Source organism: Lichenostomus cassidix, chromosome 20 (genome assembly GCF_008360975.1).
Source record: "Lichenostomus cassidix isolate B80296 chromosome 20, HeHo_3.0, whole genome shotgun sequence".
Classification (NCBI taxonomy): Eukaryota; Metazoa; Chordata; class Aves; order Passeriformes; family Meliphagidae; genus Lichenostomus; species Lichenostomus cassidix.
In genome coordinates this window covers 13,494,699-13,519,156 of record NC_139500.1, presented here as the reverse complement: position 1 = coordinate 13,519,156, position 24,458 = coordinate 13,494,699, and the positions used below count along the sequence as shown (strand labels likewise).

At 51.9% G+C, this 24,458-nt stretch overlaps 1 protein-coding gene across 3 annotated transcripts; it reads right to left on the bottom strand.

Annotated features, from left to right (window-relative positions):
* Positions 1-1,505: 1,505 nt before the first annotated feature.
* On the bottom strand, positions 1,506-21,906 carry GGT7 (gamma-glutamyltransferase 7). Of its 3 annotated transcripts, none has more exons than XM_085079689.1 (15): positions 21,519-21,906; positions 18,492-18,718; positions 17,235-17,386; positions 15,285-15,399; positions 14,712-14,779; positions 13,985-14,058; positions 13,335-13,528; positions 10,501-10,588; positions 9,331-9,422; positions 8,574-8,662; positions 7,659-7,811; positions 7,015-7,132; positions 6,389-6,526; positions 5,333-5,432; positions 1,506-3,880 (listed from the first exon to the last, which is right to left on the bottom strand). In XM_085079689.1, the coding sequence occupies exons 1-15, from the start codon at positions 21,703-21,705 to the stop codon at positions 3,717-3,719; spliced, it is 1,959 nt and encodes a 652-aa protein (XP_084935815.1). In that variant the 5' UTR covers positions 21,706-21,906; the 3' UTR covers positions 1,506-3,716. The 3 variants fall into 3 exon arrangements, with proteins under 3 accessions (XP_084935815.1, XP_084935814.1, XP_084935816.1); XM_085079688.1 differs by having other exon boundaries at positions 9,331-9,458; positions 21,519-21,904; XM_085079690.1 differs by having other exon boundaries at positions 9,331-9,458; positions 19,240-21,657.
* Between the last annotated feature and the right edge of the window lie 2,552 nt (positions 21,907-24,458).

Below are 24,458 nucleotides of genomic sequence, written 5' to 3'. Positions count from 1 at the left end.
CTTCATGCTCCATCTGATTCTTTGCAAAAGCTTACAAACACCTCAGTGTTTTTGATGTTCATAAAAGAGATGCAGGTTTTCTCTCAGGGTGTTTACGGAGGCCCGACTCCCCTTTCTCTCCGGGCTCAGTCCTGTCGCGTTGGCCAGCAGTGGAAGGAAGCTCTGAGATGGTCTGGGCGGAGTCTCCAGCAGGCGGCCGGAGGGTGACCGGGCCGGCCGACACTCAATGGCACTTTCAGACTTGCCGCCCCAGCTGAAGGACCTCTCAGAGACACTGGCAGAGCTGCAAGACTCTGGCCATCGCCCCTGAAGACGGGGGACCCGAACCTGCTGCTCTATCTATGGCAGCAGCGGCTGCTCTCTGCCCTCCCCTGCCCCTGGCAGTCTCCATTTCCCGGGGATGGAGCAGGATACGCTGCGGGAGCTGCCGGAGCGCGGGAGCACCTGGTGTGCTGCACCCAGGTGCTCTTCAGCAGGTCACACGCACGTGCCCAGGGGACCCTTGTCCTGTGCCAAGCCACACCAGCAGTGACTGACCACCCCAGCAGTCCCTGCCCCACTTAGAGTGCTGGGAGCAAGCCAGGCTCGAGCCCCTCTCCAATGTGTGGGCACCCAAGGGACAATGACAGGAACAGAATGGCACGGGCCAGGGGCCAGAGCCTCCTCATCCCCTTGCTGCAGGAGAGCAGCGCTGGCTCCTGCCCTGTCCCCCTCTGGGTGCTCAATGTGCCCAGGAGGGCAGCAGTGCCCAAAGCCGCCAGGCAGCTTGTTACCTGTGCTCGAGAGGGACATCCAGCCCTTGGGAGAAACACGGATAAACTCAGTGGCCTGGCTCCAGCTTGTCCCCATGTGAAATCTGTACACATCAAAGGGGAGTAATGCAGACCTGGGCAGAGACAAGCTGGCCACATTCCAGATCATAATTTGTCACATTTAGCAAAGGCATCTTTTCCAGATTTGTGTTTATTTTGTTCCTTTAAAAATCATTATTGTTTTTCTCAGCCCCTTCGTATTTTACATTCTGAGCTCCTCACTCACACTTCCATGACAAAATTTCAGGACAAATTCTGCTTCAGAGCTGTCAGATGCCTGCATGGGCCAGGCTGAAATCAGTACAGGTACTCTGCACACACACATCTCTGCAATACAGCCCTTTATTGCACAATCTGTCTCACGTGTACCAAGGGAAACATCAGGTATTTCTTGGTACCTCATGTTAAATTAATCAGATCTTAAATTCATTAGATGTTAAATTCATTAGCTATTAAATTCATCAGATCACAACAGATGGGCTCAAAATACCAGAGACACTAGGCCAATTAGCAGATTAAAGGTTTCTGTGTTGGATACATCTGTGCTATACTGATGCTGCTTTTAAATAAAGAAAATGGGAAATAATTCAGAATACCTTTACTTCTCTTAGCTGGGATCTAGGGGCCTAAGTCTCATCTTCCAATTATTTTCAATTTTCTCTGTTTTGCAACACAGGCCATGATCAAGCAGAGCACTTTGGAACATGCTTTATTTTAAGATTCTGAATAACTGCTGTGAAATTGTACCTTGGGACATGAGTGCCCTTTTGAATCAAGACCAAAGTCTTTTACTCCCAAACATATACACAGTTTCCAGCATCAGAAGTTGTCGAATTCAGTTAATAAGGAGAATTTAATCTTTCAAAGTGTTTTGTGACATTTCATGCAAAGTCCTGCATTAACAGTGACTTGACCACTGATACTTTGCATCTGTTCATAGTGAACCTCCATGCCTGAGGGACAGATCTGGACTGGGACAGACCAGAAACTCCCAGATCTCCTCCAGGGAGGTTCAACACACAAAACTGCCTCCTTCCCTTCCTGTGAAGCTTGGAGAGGTCTGTTCCAAGACTCTCCATCTTCGGGCAGCGACCAACACTAGTGTTGATGACAAAAAAATAAATAAATAGATTTGATGTTCCTGTGGTGAAGAAAGTCTCTTCTTGGTGGCACAGAACACATCCCAAATACAATGTTGTGCTTTCCCTATCACAGCTGAGGGCATGGATGCACTTGGAACGGGAAATGCTACTGACGGTCCTGTCAGTGGGGGCGGCTGGGCTCCTCTCATGGGTGGCTACACTTCATCAGAGCACGAAAACACCTCTCACTCAGCGCAACATGCTTCACTGGGGTGTTACGAGATCCACAGCTTTCAGGTGGCAAGAAAAATTAATCCGATTATCTGCCCTGTGACCCTGACTACTCCAAAATGAGCCACATGCTCCCCATGGCACTGGGTGCCAGAGGGTGGCACAAAAAGCGTGTCACAGGGAGGAAGGTCAGGGTGAGTGGTGTGATCGTCAAATCAAAGAGCATGACAACCACAAGCAGACATACATATATAATATGTACAGTGGCCATGGGTGAATTTGCACCATGAAGGAAAACATCACATTTAGACTGCAGGAAATTATCAAACTCCAGAATTATTTAGTGCCAGGTGTCTCTAACTTGCCAGAAAAAAGAGCAGGAAATGTCTGTATGTTGCTGACTGAAGTGGTGCAGCTATCAACAGGGGTCAGCTGTCAGCTTCTTCCTTTCTCAATTTCAGACATGAAATGCAGGGGCATTCTTTTATTTTCACTACATGCTGTGGACAGAAAATGATCTCAGCAGTGTTTGGTTTGGTTTCTACCTTTTCTCTCACTCTCTTCAGCTGGTCCAAAAGATTCACCAGTACCAAAACATAGAACTATGGTACAGCCATGAATTCAGTCAGCAGAAATTCCCAAGCCTCTCTGTAGGCATGACCCAGGCTTTTGGAGCAGACTGAGGTAAGGCAGTGGAAGGAAAGCTCTGAACCCACCCAAAAGCTATGTGGGTGCTCCGCTCATGTGGTCTTCAGTCCATAGACTGTTGTTTTTCACAAGTCTGGGGAGTACTGCTAAGATATCTCCAAGAAGTGTCTAAGAAGATCAAACCTGTTACCATTAAGCTGAAATTCACCACTGAGGAGGCTGAACCTCTGTAAGAGAACTACTGTGGGGTGCACAAGTTGTTGCAGGAAGAAGTTGTTAGAGCTGTTGAAAACCACTGCTCTGGTTAAAAAATCAGACTGCCAGTGAGTCTGTGCAGCAACTGGATTCAAAATATTCACTGCCAAAATTCAAAGTATGTAGTACTGTGAGTACAGGAACTTTCCTGGGAAGCTGCACACTCATAAAAATCAGCTGGCCCAGATGGAGTATTAGAGGACTCCCCAATATTCCAGCTGAAGGCACCTACAAACACTACATTGAGCTGTATGAATTACTGGCTTACACTAGAGGCAAAGAAGGAACTCGGGAAAGACGGGGAGATGAAGATAATTATCATCAATAATAACAACAGCAGCAACACCTTTTTTTCCCCTTGCTCATGTTCCTGCTCCCTAAAATTAAGATTCTGGCCAGAACAGGGCTTTGGAAAGAGTGAACTTTTAGCAAGACTGCCAAAAAAAAAGAGTGCTCCTGCCACTTCTATAACAAGGACTGGGCGGCTTGCAATCCAAATTGTTGAAAAATAAAAGAAAAACTCAGAGAGCTCAGTTGGTGCTGCTGACTCCTCTGGTGCTGTCGGCGTAAGGGAGTGCAGAACATCTTCCCAGCAGTGTGTGAGGCTGGAGAAGAGGCCACTTCAGAACATTCACATCACTGGGGTTGTGTGTCAGCCTTGGTCACAGAACACATTCCCTGGGAGGTGCTACAAGATTGTGGCTCCAGCAGCATCCACACTCCTGGGGTCCTTCAGGCCAATGATGAAACTGTTGGTTCTCCTGGCCCCGTGAACCAGGGACAGCACTGGGACTTTATTCACCTGATGGCCCCTGGCCACAAGAGATTCAATATCTTCTTCAGTAAACTCACCTGCAGGGATTTGAGAAGAGAAGTTGGTAACTGAAGCCAGTGCTGCCTTTGATGCAAAGCTCTCTCTAACCCTGCTGGGGTCTGCAGTGGGGGAACCTGCCTGCAGCCCCTTCAGAAGGTTCCAGCTGGGCAAGCCAAGGGCCAGGGACCACTGTTCTGTGCTGTGGGGTATGAGAGGATCTACAAGACCATGTAAAGATATGAAAGATTCTCCCCTTTGGAAGAAGGTGAAAAGATGTGGTTGACACCAATTGTAGTTATTCGTCTTAGAGAACAGTGCCTTCTTAGAGGCAGTGCCCATTTTTAGTTACAAATAAGAATATTAACAATTGTTAGTCAAAATAAGATGCAAGATAGCTCAAAAAAAGGACAGTAAAACAAGTTGCCAAATTATAAACTTTGTGCTAAGCCTCCCAGCTTCCCCAGACATATTTCTTAATCTTCCAGACATCTACCTCAGGTTGCTCCTCTTCTGCTTTTATTTAGTTCATTTGATGGTTTGCAATTTCTGTATGAGTAGAGGCCCTGGAGCTGGGTGTGCAGCTGGACAAATGGAGCAGGGACCCAGAAACCCCACTGGTATTTAAGCTTTGTATGTTGTGTCTTAACGTGTATCTTGTTGATGACAAATACAACAAGAAAAACTCACAAGCCAGGACCTTGTGAAGTGTTAAGATTTAATTCCATTTTAGTTTCCCAGTCTACAGGGCACACTCCAGGACAGACCCCTTTTGGATTTTCCTCTGAAATGGGAAAGCCCAGAAACTATTTGTAGTGGAAGGAGAGCCAAATTTCACTTATGGTTCGCTCTGGTAAGATTTAGGCTGCGTGAAAAACACCAAATAGACCAAGACTTGCAGTAACAAGGACAAGAGCTGACAGTACAGACTCCAGAGTGCCAGCATTGATGCTGTGTTTTCAGCACTGTCAAGCTACAAGCTTTGCCATAAGCCTTGCCTTCTTCCCAGCTGCTGGAATTACGAGACATGGACTGGAAAATGAAGGAACATAATTTATGGCAGTGGGAATAAAGTGCAGGAAGTTTTGAGCATCTGTATGGGTGAAGCTGAAGCTGCAATCTTGTTGATTTGGAAATCCTCAATGGCATCTGATCTCCAGAAGGATTTAAGGACAGGACAAGGCCACTACCAGGAGGTGAGCTGGGACAGAGAGAAGGCTGGAGAGAAGCACCTGAAAGAGCTTCAAATAGATGGTGCTGGAGGGGTCAGGGAGCATTCCAGGACTAGAGGGAGAGGACATGGCTCAGCAAGGGCTACAGGCTTTGAAGAAGTTGAATTCTGACTTTTGTCTTCCCCAAAATCCTCCGCACCCATGGGGACCCTAAAACACGGTAAGCTGTGGCACTTCCATTGCAGTGTGTTAAGAAAATCCTGCTCTTTTCCTAAACTTGCTGGATTTGTAGGCTGCACCCCACCCAGTGTCCATACTCACTGTCAACCTGCAAGGTGTTGGACTGAAGCTGTGGGTGAAGTCGACCAAGTGACAAACTTTCACTCAGATTCTTGTTAAACGTTAAAACATTTACCAAAACCTGCAAGAGAATAAATTATCCTCAATAATAAGAAAAAGTGATGAGGAGAAGCCAATTTCTTGAGCATCCCCCAAATTGGTGGCTCCAACATCTGCACATGCAGCAGGCAAAGGACATTTTGAAGCACTTACTAAACTGCATGAACTACTGCAGGGGTGTGCACACACTAAGAGGCCCTTGGAATATGGCCTGTATTATGTTGGTTGTAAAGTAGGACATTTTCAGGATTGCACGGGCTTTTTGCACATAGTTCCTGCCAAACTAGCAGAGTTGAGTGTCTGGAACATGATGTAAGCTCTAAGTAAGTGTTTGCTACAGTCAAAAGTTCAGCATGTGACTTCTCCAAACAAAGCACTAGGAAGCAGTTCTTGGCTTTGGATTTGCTCTGAATAATGCTTTCCAAGAGGTAAGGAAACTGGGAGCCCTTCTTGTGCTTTTCTTTTTAGCTATCCATTACTGCTGTTCATGCAATCAAACTATTGGCAAGCACCTCACCTCATTCCAAATCATAAACTAAGAGGAACTGCCCAATTTATAGTCAGTGTTGAGCAGCAGGAATTTGGTTTGGAATGCACTAAAAGGAGCTTTTCATACGAAAAAAAGGCTAAAAGGCTGCCACTTCCCTGCAACTCTCTGAGTAACAAAATGCTCCCTATTTCCTTCATGATGTTCAAGACAAACTTTGAGCATGTATTAGAATGACAAAAACCACTACAGATTTTGCCAAAATGCTTCTCCTCTACAACTATGAGTGGTACCACCAGGAAAGGTGCAATAAAAGTAAACTGGCAACTTTTAGAGATTTGAAAAAACCAAAGTGTGGAACTGGTGACATCACAGGTGGATTGTTAACCTGTGGCCACCCGTTTTGACCCAGCCTGGGACAATTAGGAAGGGAAAGGAGGGGACCCTACTCAGGCTTGAGCTGAGCGGCTCTGGGAGGACACAGCACTGACCTGGACGATGCTGCTCAGGGCTCTGTCCCCGTTGTTGGCTCCCAGGCACAGGTAGGTCCCACACATCCCCGCGGACGGCCTCACAATGGTGGGCAGCAGGAAGGACCGTGGCCGCTTCCGAGGCTGAAGGACGTTTTGCTGCAGTTGAAGAAATGACACAGCAAAAAAATGTCAAAAAGAATTCTCTTACAGAAGGAACACAGAGCTGGTCATCTGCTTCCAAAGAAGCGCCCCAGCAAGTGCGGTGGTTTTACAATGCATAAGGCAGCACTGGAAGCCAAGAGCACAGCTCTGTATTTGTTTCTTTCTGAGACCTGAAGACGTTTTTTCTGCTACCTGTTACTTTTTAACCTGCAGAGCAAGAATTCACAAAGAGTGTTCATAATTCAAGACAACAGTTATTTAAAGTGCATCTGTGCAAGGAGAGTAGGTAACAGTGTGCTTGATAATTCTGCATTGTAATGATAAATAATGGACATGGAGCCCTGTTTCCTCATTTTCAGTGGCTCATACAATGAAAAATAGCAGCTTTCTACAGACTGTTGTCCCTCAGTAATTAATAAAGCATTACACATCTTCCCTGCTGTGGAGATAGTAAATAAAGCATTTGTCATATCATTCATTACCGGCCTGGGAACGGAATGGTTCATTGTTTTATTTTGCCAGGAGAAGTCCAACATCTGGCTGTTCAGGAGGATTCCAGAGGGTGTTACTATTCCACTGCCAAAGGGACGATTCAAAGAACTGAAAAGAAGCACAAAAAATCTCATAAAAATCATACCAGAGATTTGGAAAGATTCCACACCTTGAGGCTTTCAGGGCTCCAAATTTCTGTCCCACCTTGGCTTGACAGAGACTCTTTGGTGATTCCTTAGGGCTGGTGATATTGAGGAGCGACAGTTTCCATGCACTTCGGAGCAGGAACCACGTGAGCCACAGCAGCTTTGTCCCTGCCTGTGTTTAAGGTCTACCTTTGCTGTGATGGATCTGCCTCCATGCCCACATCAGTCCTAGATTTGGCCATTACCTCTCCCCCAAGGAGCAGATTCAGGCCACTCCAGCCACGTTTCACTGTGAGAGGGCTCCAAGATTGCACAGGGCAGAGCAGCCCCAGCCCATAGATCTCCACCCCATCTCTCCCATTCCTCTGCTGCAGGATGGACTGGGACAGAGCAGCCAGGTCTGGACCCATCCTGTCCTGCTGAACCTACTCCCTCCTCCCTGCTCCCACTCCTGAGTTCATTGTGGAGGGAAGAGGCCAATCCTTTACCTCATCACGGTGACAATGAAGTCGTCAGGGCCCATAACGAGGACCTGGCTGGCAGCAGTTCCACTCTCCAGGGGGAAGTGAGGCACACGGAGATCGAATGGGAATGAATGGGAGTCATTGATCAGCTGGCGCAAGGCATTGGCTTCTGATTTACTTCAGCAGGGAGGCAGGGAGAGAGTAAAGCAAGCCATGAGGCTGGGGAGTTGGACATGTCCTAGTATCTCTATACAGCCACAGGCAGGTGTCCCCAAGGGGCTGCTCGAGGACAGGGAGCTCCTTTGGTTCACCCCAAGGAAGGAAGGTGTAACAAGCTGGCTCAGTTTGCACAGAAAGGCAATGATCTCCAAAGGCTCTGTCTACCCCTGTTTGCCCTCACCAGGAGTAAACCCACCCCCAATGGCCAAGGTGACAACCCCAGCTGAATGCCAGTCCTCAGCAGGAGGACAAGTCAGGCCCAGCCCAGCAACCAACCATGGCTAAACCTGGCTCTGAGGTGAGAGGGTAGGCTGAAACCCCAGGCCTGGCCTCTCCTGCACATCTGGGTGCTCTGCAAGGCCCCAAGCCCCAAGGTGGGGCTAGGAGAGGCAGAAATGGCACGTGTGGCCATGCCCACAGAGATGCCTGTTTGTCTGACCTGCTCAAAGGGAATGTGTAGAGTTGTGACAAAGTGAGAGGAACCCTCAAGCTCAAGCTGTCTCCAGGATGTCTCAGTGAGGACATCCTGTGACCCATCCCCAGAGCCCTGTGGTATCAGCTGTGATCCTTGTGGAAAAGTGAGCCCTTGGACGACACTCAGGGCCTGACCTTTCCTTCATTAAATAGAGGGAGAAAAAGCTCAGGGCACAGCAAACACAGGAATGATATCCAGCCCACACATCCTACAGTTGTCACAGTGCCTGTCCTTCTCAGACATACCTCACCATCCCTTCTGCTGTGTGAGTGATAGACACGTCACCAGATGGGTCTCCTAGGTTGCTTGCCAGACTCAAGGCTATTTTTAATGTCTAAAGAAAGAAAGGAAAGAAAGGAGAAGAAGAGTAGAGGAAGAGAGGAGGAGAAGGAGAGGAAAATCTGTGTAAATTCCCAGCTCATAAACGCCTGTGGATCTGTGGAGCATCTAAGAGCATAACTCTACTTACAGAGCAGGAGACAGTTGCACAACCTCCTGGGAAGCTGCAATGTTTTGGTAGGACAGGTCTAAATACTGGAAAAATTCTGGACCACAGAGATCATGAGGTGGGAAAAATGTAAATATTTCTTTTCAAATATGAAGTATTGGGTCAATTTTCCTTGTCATCACCACGTAGAGACTTTTGTTTGCAGCACACCTTGCAGTACCCTCGGATGCTCTGGAATGGCCAGGGCCACTGGAGCTAAGAGGTGGTAGAATTATGTGGGACCACACTCAGGTGCTATGGGGTCATTCTGCAGAGATGATCATGTACCAGAAATGGGAAAAAGCCACAGTTTGTTCTGAAAAAGTTCTTCTAAGCATGAAAGATCCTCCTGCTCAACCTCTGAGACAGCAGCACTGCTCAGTTTTACACTTCAGCAGTCTATTTGCTCATATTCCTCTGGGAATAACCCACAAACATTTTTGTACAGCCACAAAATAAATAAACCATTCTCTGGCAGCACAAGCAATTAACCCAAATGTTGAACCTCCTCTTACCTCTGCCATCCAGTGCAAGATATTCCCTCTGGATCCTTGACTTGTGATGTTAAAACCCTCGAGGATGTTCAGTGCTGTGATCAGTGCAGGACCTGCATGTGGAGGGGGAGCAGTGAAAACAAGGTGACCTGTGGAGGGAAGAGGAGAGGAATGAAGCTGCCTTTGTCAGATACCATCCAGTGAGAACACTTGTCCATGAGCCAGTGTACTTGAGGACAGGGAAACCCTTCCAGATTCAAGGGGAAATAATAGAAAGCAACATGATTTGAGAAGGGTTTCCCAGAACATCCCTGTTGTATCTTTCTGTTTCTTCATGAAGGATGAAGGAAGCCCAAACAGGGCTTTTTACCTGTGAAATTCAGTTCTCATTGGTTGGCTGTTGGTTTCTAGACTACAGTGTGGAAGAAAGGAGATAGAATCATAGAAAAAGAGAATGGCTTAGGGTGGAAGCAACCTTAGAGGTCATCTAGTCCCACCACCCTGCCATGGGCAGGGACACCTTCCACTATTCCAGGTTGCTCCAAGCCCCCTCCAACCTGGCCTTGTACACTTCCAAGGATGGGACAGCCACAGCTTCTCTGGGCAACCTGTGCCAGGGCCTCAGCACCCTCACAGGGAAAATTGCATCCTAACATCTAATCTAAATCTCTTCTCTTTTAGTCTAAAATCATCCCACTTGTCCTGTCACTATCTGCCCATGTTAAAAGTCACTTTCCCTCGTTTTAATAAACCCTGTTTACATACTGGAAGGCCACCAAAAAAGTGGGTTTTCAACATTACAGCTATAAGGAGATTATATACAGGGACTGCTAGAAAAGAATGACATTTTAGCAACTTCTTGCATAAGGTCAGCTTTTGTCCCTTTTGGAACTGTCTTCAGCCATAGGTGCTGGTTTGTGGTCCAGCTTCTATTGAGTGGTGGCATGGAGATGTGACCATGTTTGGACTTTAACACTATCAAGGGAAAAATAATTTCAAAATGCTGAAAACCTCCTGAACCACCCATGACCCATCAGTATCAGCATGGAATAGCAGGAAACTCCCTGCAACAACTTTCTGCAGACACCTCAGCCCAGCTTTGACTTCAGCTCTTGTTCAGTACTGTTCCCACCCCTTCCCAGGTGAAGCAAACTTTCCCCTGGAGCTGCATGGCAGTGGGTCAGGGTGTACCTCGATAGATTGTGTGCATGGGATCCTCCACAGTGACACTGTAATTGCTGAAATCTTCCTCCACCAAGACTCCTCCGTAGTTGTGGACCTGCATGGGAGCAAAGCAGTGCACACTGAGCAGGCTGGGCCAAGGCTCTCCGTGCTCCTCATGCTGGCCCAGGGGAACACACTCCTCACCGTCGAACATACTGCATTGCGATTCCTGAGCCAAGTGCCGGGTTCCTTAGGGTACCCTGGAAATCTATGCTTTCACAGCCCTGGTGACCTGGCTCGATGTTCAGCATTGAGGGAAGGCTCTGCACTCACCTTGTGGGAGGTTGGGGAATTTTCTCCATTCTGTTGTTAAGACACTAACGACCACATACTTAAGAGACAAAAGATGTAGCGGAGGTATGGCGGAGGGGAGGGAAACATCTGGCCGCTGGTAACACTCTGGTTTTCAGGGTCACCAGAGGAGACAGCCGAGCTTCCGCAGCTGGGAGAGGGTTCTCTGTGACCGCCAGAGCCCAGCATCTGCATTTCTTCCTTGCTGGGTGAGCTTTTGTTTCTAAGAGCAGCCGTTTGAACTGGGACCTTATTAACAACAAATTTTGACTGGGAAGGACCTTTACCATCCACTCGGGTGCCTCAGGGGAAACCCAGGGGCTCTCTCCTCTATGGAGGAGTCCGGCTGCCGCTCCCTAGCCCTGCGGCTTTCCTGCTACACTGTGGCCACACCTGTGCATCCCCAGGACACACCGCGACCCCTGCCACAGCTGCGGAGCTCCTGCCACCTTTGTTGGCTAGCTCGGAGTGAGCCAGCTCTGCTGTTCCAGCGTGCTGCTCGGAGCTCTCTGCTGCACGCCGTCCTGCTGCCCAGCCCGCCCGCCATTACTGCCTGAGGGGAGTTCGCCCGACCTCGCGCCACAGCGCCCCCTGCGGCTGCGCGGGAATCATCGCACCCGCCCTGCCTGGCCGGGACCCCAACAGCGCCCCTGCTGGCTGTGACCGTAACTGCACCAAAGGGAAAGGGTGCCGGGCAGCCCAGAGCAAGCTGCCCACCGAGTTTCTGGTTTTGTTTGTTGTTGCTGCTGTTGCTGTTGCTTGTTTGCTTCGTTACAGATACTAGTAAAGAACTGTTATTCCTTTTCCCAAATCTTTGCCTGGAAACCCTTGATTCCAAAGTTATAATTATTCGGAGGGAAGGGGGGGGGGGTCATACTTTCTATTCTAAGGGAGGTTCCCACCTTCCTTAACAGACACCTGTCTTTCAAACCAAGACACACCTCCAAAAGCTCACCCACCCCAGAGGTGCTCCCAGGACATTCTGTCGGTTCGGGAAGATGGGAACTGGCCCTGCCCTGCAGCCTTCCTGTTGGAATGGGCATGGCCCCAAGGCTGCCAGAGCTCTACGAGTGTTTGGACAATGCTCTCAGGGATAAGGTGGGATGACTGGGGTGTCTGCATGCTCTGCTCTCTTACCCAGCCAGCTTTCTTGTCAGGAAAACTCCTCTGGCAGAACGGGATGAATCACTGGAGCAGGACAACTAATGCTGGGCATTCTGTGGGGCCAGAATGTCAAACAACCCCAAAGCTGCTAAAGATGTCTCTCCCTTGGGATCCCTGTTTCCTTCCCAGAGAAAAGGCTGGTTGAACCCAAGGGCTGTGCTGAGACACGACCTGGCTCCCCAGAGCCTGGTCAGTGGGGAATGGGGCAGGAGGAGCAGAGAAAGTGGAGAAGCCCCAGTCGGCCACATGCCGCAGACAACATCTCAAATTCCCCAGAGACCACTTTTTTGCACTATGTCTGGAAGCAGAGTGGGTGTTTTGGAGTTGTTCTTGATTTCACCACATGGATGCCCTCCCTGCACTGGAACAATAAACACTAAACATTAAAATGTGACATTAAAGTGCAGAGCACTTTGCTCTGCAACCAAAGCTGGAATTATGCACTGGATCCCAGTGCTTGTCAGGGTCTTTCATGTGGCAACCCTGGGCCTTCCTTCCTCTGTAGGGAATTTGTGCTTCCCAGTGGTAGCCCCCAGGTCAGGGGAAGAGGGTGACAATGCAGGGTTTAGCTTGTGGAGATGCTCACAAGCTTGGGACTGCAGGGTTTAGCTGTGGAGATGCTCATGAACTTGGGACTTTTCCTGCTCCTCATCCTTCACCTCTGCTATGGTCCAGGTGAACTGTAGATTTCCAAACACAGAGCCCACAAATGTCTGATGCTTGAGTGGAATGAACACATTTCAGATTCTGATGAGATATTGAAGAAGCATCACTTGAACCATGGTGGCTGAAAAAAATGGTGCCCCAGCAACCCTGACTGCAGCCACACAAGTGTAGGAGTTGCTATGGTTTGTTGGTTTTTTTTGTTTTTTTTTTTTACCAGAATTACTTTGTTTTTGGCATTTTTCCAGAGCACCTCTAACAGGAGTTAAACTAGGGCAACCCCAAGTGGGACCAAGCTTGTCTAATCCTCTGTTCACAAGGCTCAGGTTTATTTTTAAACCATCTTCCTGGAGTCTGTACCCTACAGTCCCATTAACAACTTGTTTCTCAACAGCCTTTCGTTCTGGGGGAAAAGGTTTTGTCACCCAAAATAACAGAGCCCAGAGGGGGCTTCAAACTGATTTTTTTTTCCTTCCAGACTCTCCTGGTTATAGAGGAAATGGAGGTTTCACTTCTGTAGGCTGTGGGAATGGCCTGTGTGTCACTTACACTGCTGCAGGGACAGGAAGGAAAAGAAGGCATCTGCCCCCATCATTGTGCTGGCACTAGGCTTATCTCCAGTTTGTCACCTTGATCTGGTGGCAGCCCCAGCCCAGCAGGTGACAGGGACAGTCTTGGCTCACCTCGGAGATCATTTCCTGGGTCAAGTTTCCACTGTAGAATGCTGACGCCCCTTCTGTCCCCAGCAGCTGCAGCACGGCCGCAAGGTCCAGGCGCCGGACAAACATTCCAGGCAGCAGGGGTTGCCCATCTGGTAGGAAGATCTCCCGGAATCGGTCAGAGCAGTTCAGGTCCTTCAGTTCACTTAGGGCTTTGGCTGAAGGTGAGAAGGGGAAGGACATCCAGAAAAAACGGGTCAGGAAGGCGCAAAAGACCTGGAGTCACCTTGCGCCTGATGGGGATGTCGGAGGCCTGCTGCTCCCTCTGGCCCTACTGCAAAACGAGGGGGAAGCTGGATCATGGATCCTTTGGAACTGGGAAAGAAATCCAAAGAAACCCCAGCACCCTTCCCTGAGCACTGGGCACTGGCACCAGCCCTGGGCACTGCCCAGTGTGGCTGCTCTGCCCTGGCTCTGCCCAGCCATGGCAAAGGGCTCCAGTTTGGCTGCCACCACTTGGTCCCCTGGCATATTGTGGCTCACACCAATGCTCAGCTCCCAACACCATCCATCTCCAGGTCCACAAAGCCCAGATTTCCCATGACTAACCACGTATGTCCCCAGCCACCACAATGGGCTGCTCTGTGCTGGGCAGCTGCCCATCAGGTACTCACCCAGGTCGTGTGTGACATTAAAGCCATTCTGGGCGATGGTAGCCGTGAGGCCCAGCAGCTCAGACCACGGGAGTCTGCCGAAGGAGAGAGGACAAGGAGAAATGGGCCTTGGAGGGGTGCAGTGGGGCAGGGTGGTGGGGATCAAGCACAAGGCTAGGCTCTGCAGTCAGGGGCTCCTGGAATACCAGATTCTGGGACTGGCAGTGGCCAAAAGGAGCACTGAGCTTTCAGTGCTTGTGTTCCTCCTTATCAGGATCATCTCACTGCTCCAAGATGTGCCCCAGAGAGGAATTGCAATGCATGGACCAGGGAAAGGGCATCTCAGGAGCAAAATGTCAAGCCAGATTCTGGTCCTGAGCAAGTAATTCAGAGTCTTCCCTCCTTATCCCAACAGGGCACTAAGGACAGGCACACATCCTAGGATCCAGCTGAAGAGAGAATGAAAATGCACAGACATGCCAGGCAATGAGCTGCACCTCTAAGAGAACATTTATTGTACATCTTCTTAGCCAAAATTTCACTTTGCAGAAAACATGACCAAGCTGAATTCTTTCTTTTCTACATTAAATACCAAAAAATAAACATCTTTCAACAGAAGCCTCCAAATATCCCTTAGCTAATGGTTTTGACTGGTATCTGAGAAGGTGGTCTGATGGCAAGGGCTTGTGTGCTCCCAGCTTCCCTGCAGGGACCCCAGGGCACAGCTTGTGCCAGCCTCATGTCTTACCTGCCGTGTAACTGGTGTGCCTGGTGCATTCCTTGGATCATGCCTGGCACCCCCACAAGCAGACCTGGCTATAAAATAGGAAGGACAAGAAGGAAGAGTAGTCTCCTTTCCATGAGGACATGGGACATAGTCCCTATTTGCAAGTCAAGGAGGTGCAAGTCATGTTCACTTTGGAACTATCTGCATAGTTAGAGTGGAAGAGGTCTGTATCAACACACTTTATTACGGAATAAAAGGTTTTGGAAGGAGAGAGGCAAATTCAATCTTGTTCTCAACCCAGTTTGGTCAGGAGAATTAACTCAGCAGAACCTGGGATTATGCTCCTTCCTGGAGCTCCCAGCACCCGGCTGCCACAAGGACATGCCTCTTAACTCCCTAAAGCTCTGCTGGAATTTTAGGACTGATAAAGAAGGATTTTCCCTAAATTCCCCATGTCTGCAGGGCTCAGGATCTCCCATGATGAGAGAGACCTCCTGTTGCTTTGGTGGGCATCTGCCCCTCAGCCTGAAAGTTGGAGGGAGGAGACCTGGAGACAGCAGCCCTGGAGGGAATGGCTGGGATACTGGTTCTCACCTTGGTGTCCTGCTGCAAGTCCCTGTCCAGTGGGATGCCCAGGGGAGCCACCTCACGGAAGTCAATCACCCAGCTTCTGTTCTTGCGGATGTCATGGACCAGCATCACTCCGCCCCTGCAGCGAGACAGGATCAGGGCACAGCACTGGCTGTTCCTGCAACAGTGTCTTGGATTGATGTTATGATAATCCTTGATCCCCTATCGTTTGCTTATATGCCCAAGAAAGAAAAAATGTGTGGTCCTGTCTCTTTAACTACACCCAGCCAAAGAGAGAAACGCGGGTTGTTTTGAAAACATTTTCCCCAAGCCTCGCTCCGGGGGAGGATTCGTCGCCCAGCAGAGACTGCGTGCTGGACGGGGGTCGGAGTGAGCTCTGTTCCCGTTTTTTTTCCCATTTTTTCTTTTTCCTCGTTTGGACCCCTTCTCTTCGATCTGCTTTGCCACCCGGAGACCCAGGAGGGCCAGAGGACAGCAGAGCTCTCCAGGGAGCTCCACCCGGCCCCGGGAGGGGTGAGGAGGAGAGGGGCTGCATCTGAGAAAAGGACTTTTTAATCAGGTTGAATAACTCCTTTTCACCTTGGTTTTCCCCTTCCCCTGTGCCTTGCAGGGCACTCTGCGTGGTTTTGTCAAATAAATAGTTTTTTCTTCACTTCCATCTAAGAGGTTCTGTTGTGAGTGGGGGAGGGGGTGTCGGGGCCCTTCGCTCTCGGAGGAGAGAGAGTCTTATCATTAACCCGGGACAAACAGCCACTGCCATAGAGCTCCGGTGGCACTGGGGCCAGGGCAGCTCCAGTGTGACAAAGGTCACTGTGGCAGGTCACTAGCCCCAGAAGAGCCTGGGGGTGGCCAGAGGTGCAGGGAATGATGCTGTCCTTCCCTAGGGCACACACCAGGACAGCCAAGGCAGGGCCGATGCAGGACATAGACAGCCCTGTGCTGAGCCTGGTGAGGCTGGAGCAGTCCCTGCCTGCCTGGACAGGGAGCCGCTGGCTCTGTTCCACCACCAGGTTGGGACCATCTGGGATTTTCTTTCTAATCTGAGCAGTTTTGCAACAAAAGAGGGTTTTTTCTTACAGCAGCAATGGGTGGTGCAGCTGGAGCACTGATCAGGTGGCTGCAGTTTATGCAATGCTCCTGAGCCCTCCTGCAGAGAGAGCCAGGAGCACCAGGCTCACGTGGATGCCACCCCGGAGATGAGGGCTGGGGAGAAGGCCACCCCTCACTGCCATGCCTCTCTGGCAGATGCCCAGAGCTGGGCTCACACACCAGCCTCAGAAGAAGAGCTCGTGGAAGGCAGGACTCGAGCTCTGAAAGCACTGGAATTGAGCCTGGAGTGCTTCCAGCTCCTGGCACACTCACAGTGGGGCTCACCAGCCCTCTCAAGCCTGGGGTTTGGATGTCTCTCTGGCAGCCACAAATTTCCCTGCCTGGGGGGTCTTTGTCTTTTGCTGACAACACAGTGCACAGGAAGGGTCCCTGTCCCTGCACAGATGTGGACATATCCACTGCCTGATGTCAGAGTGCTGTAACCACATCCTGGGCCTAGCACTGCCAAGAACACATTTCTCAGCTGGAGAGGGACTTTTTACAAGGGCACATAGTAACAGGACAAGGGGGAATGGCTTTAAACCTGTCTAAACCTGTTTAAATATGTAGACCTGTCTGAGGGCAGGTCTACATATGACGTTTGGCAGAAATCCTCCATTTGAGGGGGAGGTGGTGGGGACACCAGGCACTGGCACAGGCTGCCCGATCCCTGGAAGTGTCCAAGGCCAGGTTGGACAAGGCTTGGAGCAATCTGGTCTAATGGAAAGTGTTCCTGCCCATGGCAGGGAGTGGAATAAGATGGGCTTTGTGGTCACTCCAACCCAAACCGGTCTGGGATTCTGTGAAACCACTCACTTGAGGACATGTAGAGACAAGAGCAGGGGGTGAGTGCCCCACACTTACCCTCCCAGCCCCGAGGTGTGGGGGTTGACAATGCCGGCACAGAGGGCTGAGGCAATGGCCGCGTCCACCGAGGAGCCGTGCCTGGCCAGCACGTCAGTGCCCAGCGCAGTGCAGCGTGCAGCATCCGTCACCACAGCGCCACGGTGGAACAGCTGCCAGACAGGAGAGGGTTTGCTGGACAGCAGTACTGGTGCTGCCCAGATCTGCACCCATCAGTGTGGGATGTACAGCCTGGGCCAGTGCAGAGGCCGTAGCTGATCCATCAAATGCCGGTGGGAGCTGGAAGTCCCTTGGCACATCCCTGCCCCAGGGCAGCTGCCGGTAATCTCAGCCACCTGCTCAGACAGCTTTCCACAGTCTGCGTGCCAAGCTGGGGAGGCCACATCTCCCTCTATCCCTCACAACCCCAGAGCTGTCCCTGTGCTGCAGCCAGGCAGTCACTGGGAATGGGGATACAACTGCAAAGAATGCAGCACGCCCCCAGGACCACAGCTTGATCTCATCCTTGTGCCAAGGGTGTCCCCATGCAGTCACAGGATGTTTTAAAGAGTTGATTTCATCCCTATGGCACAAATTGCAGCATCTGAGCATGAGCCATGCTGGCCTGGGGACATGTGAAGACAGAAGGGCCACAGCAGCATATGGAGAAGTGGTGGTGACTCCTGCTGACTGGGACCCTGGCAGAAGTTCTGTATGTGAATCCAACCGCATGGCCACACTGCCTTGGCTCTACAATCTAGCACTGGACTGTGGGACAGATTAAGAGGAGGTTCACCTCTGTTTTTAGCTATTTCCCTTCTTGGTCCTGGATGAATATTCCAGAGGTGAATCTGGGCATGTATGCCCATAATCCATAAAACTCTCTCCGAGTGGACACGATGCCTACTGTTTAACTAAGGATTTTCTGAAAGCGCTCCCATCTGGCTCAAATCACAGCTGGAGTCCCAGCAGTGGGGCTGCCTGTTCCCCCCCAGCAGCACTGTCAAGCCTGCCTGGCACAGCCCCCCCTCCACCCAGGCCATGGGACAAGCTCCAAGAGTCCAGCTTGGCTCTCCAAGCACAACCCCCAAGTGCAGAAAAAAGCTTTCAAGCCAATTTGAGGAGGAACCAGAGGGAGAATGAGCACCCAGGGCCTCGCTGACACCAGCCATGGCTCTGCAGTACTCCCCTTGCCAAACTGCTGACCAGAAAGAAAGCTAGGGAGCTTTCCTATCTTTGGAGCCAAAGCCCAATCATAAAGCTGCTGTTTTGTCTTACCTGAGGGTCCCCAAAATAGATCTGCATGATGAGGGCCACAGTGACGCCCGTGGCAAAGGTCAGGCAGGCAGTGATGATGACAGTCAGCCCATCCTGCCGGCAGCTGCAGTCTCCCGAGAAGGGGTCCTTACTGGTCTCTTGGAGCGGGGACATGTCCTGGCTTCCCATCTCCGAAGAGGACGAGGGCAGGCGCTGGAGACGCGCAGACTTCAGGAAGGAGTCTGGGTCTTTGTGGGCAGCAGGGAGAAAACAAGTGTGAGTTACTGAGCAACTCGGAACTCTTATTGCAATGTTTACACAGCACTACCATTACACCAAGCCACGTCCAGCATGGCTATCACGTTCCCTCTTGATGCCAGCTCTCAGGAGTCTTTCTGGCTCAGATACTGCTTTGGGTCATTTTACTGATCCCTTCCTTCAGCTCTAGTTATGAGCTAAACTGACTTCCCTGGAGACTAAGAGAGACAGAAAACCCCTGAATTTTACTCCATTTCAGTCCATTCATCAGTCTTCAGTGATAGGCCCACTCCTATGCTCCATTTGGAGGGGTTCTTAACACAGTAAACAGGTCTCTGCAATGCAGTGGGACTGAAGAACAGGAAATTAAGATATTTTTAAAAATGCAGCAGCTTTAGCTGGAGTTGTGACTGAGTTAAAGCACCTGAGCAAAACAGAGGTAAAGCGAAACATTTGGCCTGGGCACAGAAAATACCTCTAGGGAAGCAAGTGAGGGCAGGGAGGAGCAAACCTGCAAACCGGAGGCCTTGGAACATCCACTCGCTCCGCTGCAGGAAGGACTCTGCTTTAATTCCTTGCTTCCTCTGGCAGATGAGGCCCACTGTGAAATGTAGCCGCACACTGGACACCCGGCTCCAAGACAGCAGAGCAGTGGGGCAGGGTTTCCTGGGCCTCAGCAGGATGAAAAAGTCTCTTTTTTACTCTGAAAGATGCCTCGAATCTTTGTGTCAGCTGCTGCCCTTGTGCTGGGAATGACACCGGCTGAGGATGCCCTGCCCATCCCGGTTGGTGCAGGGAACACGTAGCTGCTGGGGCAGCATGAGGATGTGCCCATCCCTGCTGGGCTCTGAAGGGGACCAAGTAGCTCAAGGGCATCATCCAGGAAGAATTTTTTTCAGGGGCTCCAGTGCCCTGTGCACCCATAGTGGGAAAAAGAGGAGCACAAAGTGGAAAAGACAAGTTGAGAAGCCAGTCTCTCCATACAGGAGATGCTTCCTGGGTTTGCAAAGGGAGAGGGAAGTGAGCAGGAAAGCCCACATCCCTCATCACCTGCCTGCCTGTCCATCTGCATTGGCAGGGGTATCGCCCTGGGCACTGCCAGCCCAGTGCTTGCCAGGGCATTAACACGACCTGGCTGTAGCTCTCCAGAGGCCAGGGAGGGAGGGAGTTTTTATTTCAGTGAGGCTGCAATAAGGAGTAAACTCCCACAACCAGGGAATCCCCTCAGGGTGAATTTAATCTCATATGTGTCATAGTGTTTTAGGAGTGGGACTGGGAAAGGCTCAGTTTTCCCAGCCCGAGCCTCTGAGCACACACTGGGCCCCTCACTGTCTTGTCTGGTCTAAGTGAGCTGGAGTGGGAGGACTGGCTGGTGGCCTCGGTGGGGGCCCCAAATGGCCTGCCAGGGGCTGCCATTTGGGAGGGACGTCACATACAAGCCCCTGGCACACCTGAGCAAGGCTCCAGCCTCATCTGTAGGGAAACAGTGAGGACTGAGCTAGACTCCTCTGCCCAATCTCTCCAGGACACTGTCACTCTGCTCTGCTCCTGTAGCTCTGGTGACAGGCCAGTCCAGCATGAGGGGACATGAACACCCAGGAAGCAACTGTGGCAGAGGGCAGACCACAGCCCTCCCACCACAAAAAGTACCTCCATTCTCTGCCATGGACATCCCACTTTTAGTCTCTGTGACCACCGGTGCTGCATAGGGACAGCAGCACCATTGTTTGGGGATAGGAGCAGCTAGAAGGGGTCAGAAGGGAGCACTGGGAGCCAGGAGCAGCCTGCACCACCAATGCACAGCTGCCCATCCCAACTACTGGCATCCATGCTTTGAAAGAGAAGCCACCAAATCCCACTTGACTTCCACAGGAGCTGTGAAGGAGATGTGGTTCCATGGGGGAGCCAATGCTTTGGAAAACCAGGGCCACCGCAGCTCTGGAACTGCTGCAGAGGGGACAGCAGAGACTGGAGCTGCTGGAGGGCTCTGCAGGTGCTCCTGCAACAAGTGTTGGGAGAGCAGCAGCTCCTCCAGCCACCCCATCTGCAGGCACTGACACAGCCAAAACTGCACCAGATTCTGGGGGTACAATGAGAGGCCTTGTGCTTCCAAGAGAGCTGTTCCCACACCCCTGCAGGCAGCAGCTTCACCCCGATGGCCAGGAGAGCACAGGGTAGGAATGGGCAATGGGAGCTTCACCCGTGGGCACGGTGGGACAGGGCAGAGGGCAAGGGGAGCCTGGGGCTGTGCAAACTCGGGCCTGGGGGCTGACAGGCACCCGGACTGGGAAGCAGCCCCAGGGTGGAAGGGCAGCGCCGCTTGAAGAAACATGGCATGGGGAAGAAACATTTCTCTCAACTATGGAGGAGCAAGCAATCAGTTAAAAATAGCCAGAGAATTTTCTCATGGATCAAATGATCACCTGTCTTTATTCCAGCTAAGCACCGGAGGGATGGAGCATCCCAAATAGAGGGATGTGCAAGGAGCACCCCAGGCTGGAAGGGTGCTTAAGGAGCATGCCAGATGGAGAGATGCTCGAGGAGCATCCAAGGAGGCCATGTATAAGTAATCCAGGCTTGAAGGCCACGGAAGCTGTGGGAGAGCACATTCCAGGCTGCCCTACATGCTCTGTGCCGAACCCCTGGATCTCTGGCTGCCTTCCGTCCCTCACGGTGAACGCGGGGCCGGGGCACAGGGACAGCGGGAGCCCGGGGAGCCCCGCTCCGGGCGCGGGGCCGGGGGCCGGGGTGTGCCGGGGGCCGCGGGCGGGCTCTGCCGCCGCCCCTCACCCGTGTCCTGCTCGCCCAGGAACGCGTCCTCCTCCTTGCGGGCGCGGAGGCCGCTCTCGGCCGCGCCGCTCGGCTCCTCCTCGGGCAGTCGCGGGAAGCTGGTGATGCTCATGTAGTCCACGGGCGAGTCGGCGGCCAGGGCCCGCTGTCGGCCCGGCCCCGCCTCCGCCGCTGCGGGCACCGCCATCGCCGGGAGACACCGAGACGGGTCACGCCGAGCCGGGACACCCCGAGCCGAGCCGAGCCGAGCCGAGTCCCACAGCCGAGCCAGGCCGGGCCCACAGCTCTGGGTCAAACACCGCCGCCCCGCGCCGGGCCGGGCGGAGCCGCCGGAAGAGGCCGGGCCAGGCAGGGGCGGCTCCTCCCCGCGGCGGCTGAGCTCTGAGGGCCGGGAGCTGGGGGCCGGTCTCTCGCCGTGCCCGCACGGCAGCTCGGGACAGCCACCCGGGATGGGGATCTGGATCGGGCTCCCGGGCCAAGCCTCCAGGGAGCTGGATCCGAGATTCCTCGGTTCTGCCTCCAGAAGGCTGGAAGAGTTTTCCAAGGGATGTGCATGGACATTATGTCGTTGCCGCAGCCAGCCCATAGTAAGGGGGCTCACACGTCGCCGCTTGCCACAGGGCAAGGGGGCACCAGCACCCAGTGGGACCATCAGCAAGAGATGCTGTGACATTGTCCCAGAGAAGCCTGGTGTCTCCTCTCCCACAGCCTTCCATTGTAGGCTGCTCGTGTGTGTGTCTCTGGGATGAGAGCTGGAGATCATGGTCCTCTCCGCAGCACAGTGGGATTGGTTTGGTGTTTGCAGGTGCAGCTGGCCAGGCTCACCTGGCACTGGCGTCTCTCCCTGCTCCTGGCTTCAGCAGCACTGGCACAGGTGTCAGGAGGGGCTGAGGCTGCTGGGCAGCACAGCAAGCCAGCACAGAGCTGCGGGGGGCCCAAAGGGTGGCACAGGACCAGCCATGCCTGGGACAGGCCTGAGCTGTGGTCACCAACAGCCCCCAACTGGCAAAGAGTTGCGGCGGACAAACATGCGGCAGGGGCCCTGGTTTTACATGGATGTTTCTGAGCTCAAACTGGCTGAAACATTTCATTTTTCCCCCTACACTTTTGGAGATTGATCTAAAAACCAGCAGTAAAATAACTGGTTAATGGAAGAAGTTGTTTCTTTCCATGGTCCAAGTCTGTGAAAATTCCTTATCCCTGCAACAATACTGTCCTCTCTCTTGACTTGGCACACACACTTGGCTGTTGGCTGCCAGATCTGAAAAATCCATCTACTGCCCCAACGTATCCTGGACATCTGTTGTTTTGGGAGGCAGAGCATGTGGAGTGCTGGGCTGTTGGGCTCTGTGGAGATCACCTGAGAGGTACGTGTCTTACTTTCTCATCCTCCAATGAGCCAGCTAATCCCCTGCGTGAACCGCTCCACTGGCACAGTGCTCCTCCATGCAGAGACTTGGAAATCTTCCTTTTGCCGTGGCAGTGGCAAAGTCCTGGTTGTGCCTCCAGCAACCTGGGGGCATCATGGCCACTGCCGGCTATAGTAGATAAACAAATAGGAACAGGGATTGGAGTAGCATAGTTTGGCTTTTGCAAGCCAGTCTCAGCCTGCTCCACTTTCAGGCACCTCTCCAGTCTCCCCATCTCCAGAAGCTGGAGGGGTCTCTTCCCCACCACTGCAGCTTCTCCAAGTCTGGGAACTATGTCCATACTGCATCCTTCTTGCAGAGGATCAACACGCCAACCCAGCCTCAGACTCTCTGGTGTTTATGACAAACCCAAACCAATTGACTGTGGCAGGAGCAGCTACCTCAGCCCCTCTGGCCAGTGATCTGCCACCCCACTCGGTCATGTCACGGCTGGGTCCAGCCTGACCGGCCCCTGTGGCTGTGGTAGGGCAGAAGGTCAGAGCCCCGGTCAGTGAGGGTTAATGTGACTCTATCCGACCACAGATCAGATCTGAGAGGGCTCTGGATGTAGCCATGCCGGGGGGCAGCGGAGTCGCTCCTCGTAGCTGTGGATCAGCAGTCAGGGACTCTCCCCAAGGATCAGCAAGAAACTCCTTGAGGCTGAGAGCCCTCGGCTCACCATGTGGGGATTATGCATTCCAGGATACCCTTCTAAAATCTTGATAATTCTTACAGTCAGGTAGTTCCAATTCTACTTCACAGCATGCATCTGTATGCAACTGTTGGCTGAGGTTTAATTGATTTATAAAATAAGTTTATTTGAATATATTTTTTTTCTGCACCTTATAAGCCTCCATGACACCTGTGGGCAGCTGAAAGCGAACAACTGTGAGCACAGCCTTTGCCAGCTTGGCAATCGAGCTGGGGAACTGCAGAGATGGTGACACCCCATGGAGGGGAGAAAGGCTCCTTGGGGGGGTGCTGCCACCCCAACAGGCACCTCTTGGTGCCAGTGGTGAGTCTAGCTGGGCTCTGACAGCTGGGGTTGGCAGGACTCCAGATGCCTGGGGGCACAGCCACCCGCCAGCACCCCTTGGCGCCCTCCCCGGTTTTCTCCCTTTAACACTCACAGTAGCTTGCATTAAGTTTTAGCTAGTGCTGGGCCTGAAGCCCAAGGACCACCAGAAACTCCTTTACCAGTTCCTCCCCACCACACACTTGCTGCCCGCCTTCTCAGCAAGGTTAGGCATGGGGATATCTCTCACCCTCCTGCCAGGGACTGGTTGCTCTTTGCTGAAAGCCAAGGTGATGTTCTGCCGGTCTGCAGCTTAGCAGGGAGTTCCACTGTACAGCCTCCTCTCTGCATCCTTGTGTCATCTCCGTACGGTTACAGCTCCTGCTGGAACTGTAGCCCAACAGCTGGGGCTCCCATAGCCCAGCTCTCCAGTACAGGAAGGACCCTTTTCTCCTTGAGCTGAGGCTCCAAGATAGCACTGACCCCCACCAGCCACCAGCTCACTCTTTCCCACCA

Bases quoted from the DNA above. Each gene is read 5' to 3' on its own strand.
- GGT7 (XM_085079688.1), bottom strand. From the start codon at position 21,705: ATGGCGGTGCCCGCAGCGGCGGAGGCGGGGCCGGGCCGACAGCGGGCC. The intron at 14,059-14,711 runs GTAAGACATGAG...CTCCTTCGGCAG, and splicing joins GCACACCAGTTACACGGCAG to ACTCCCGTGGTCTGAGCTGC. The intron at 9,459-10,500 runs GTACACCCTGAC...TTCCCTCCACAG, and splicing joins CATGCACACAATCTATCGAG to GTCACCTTGTTTTCACTGCT.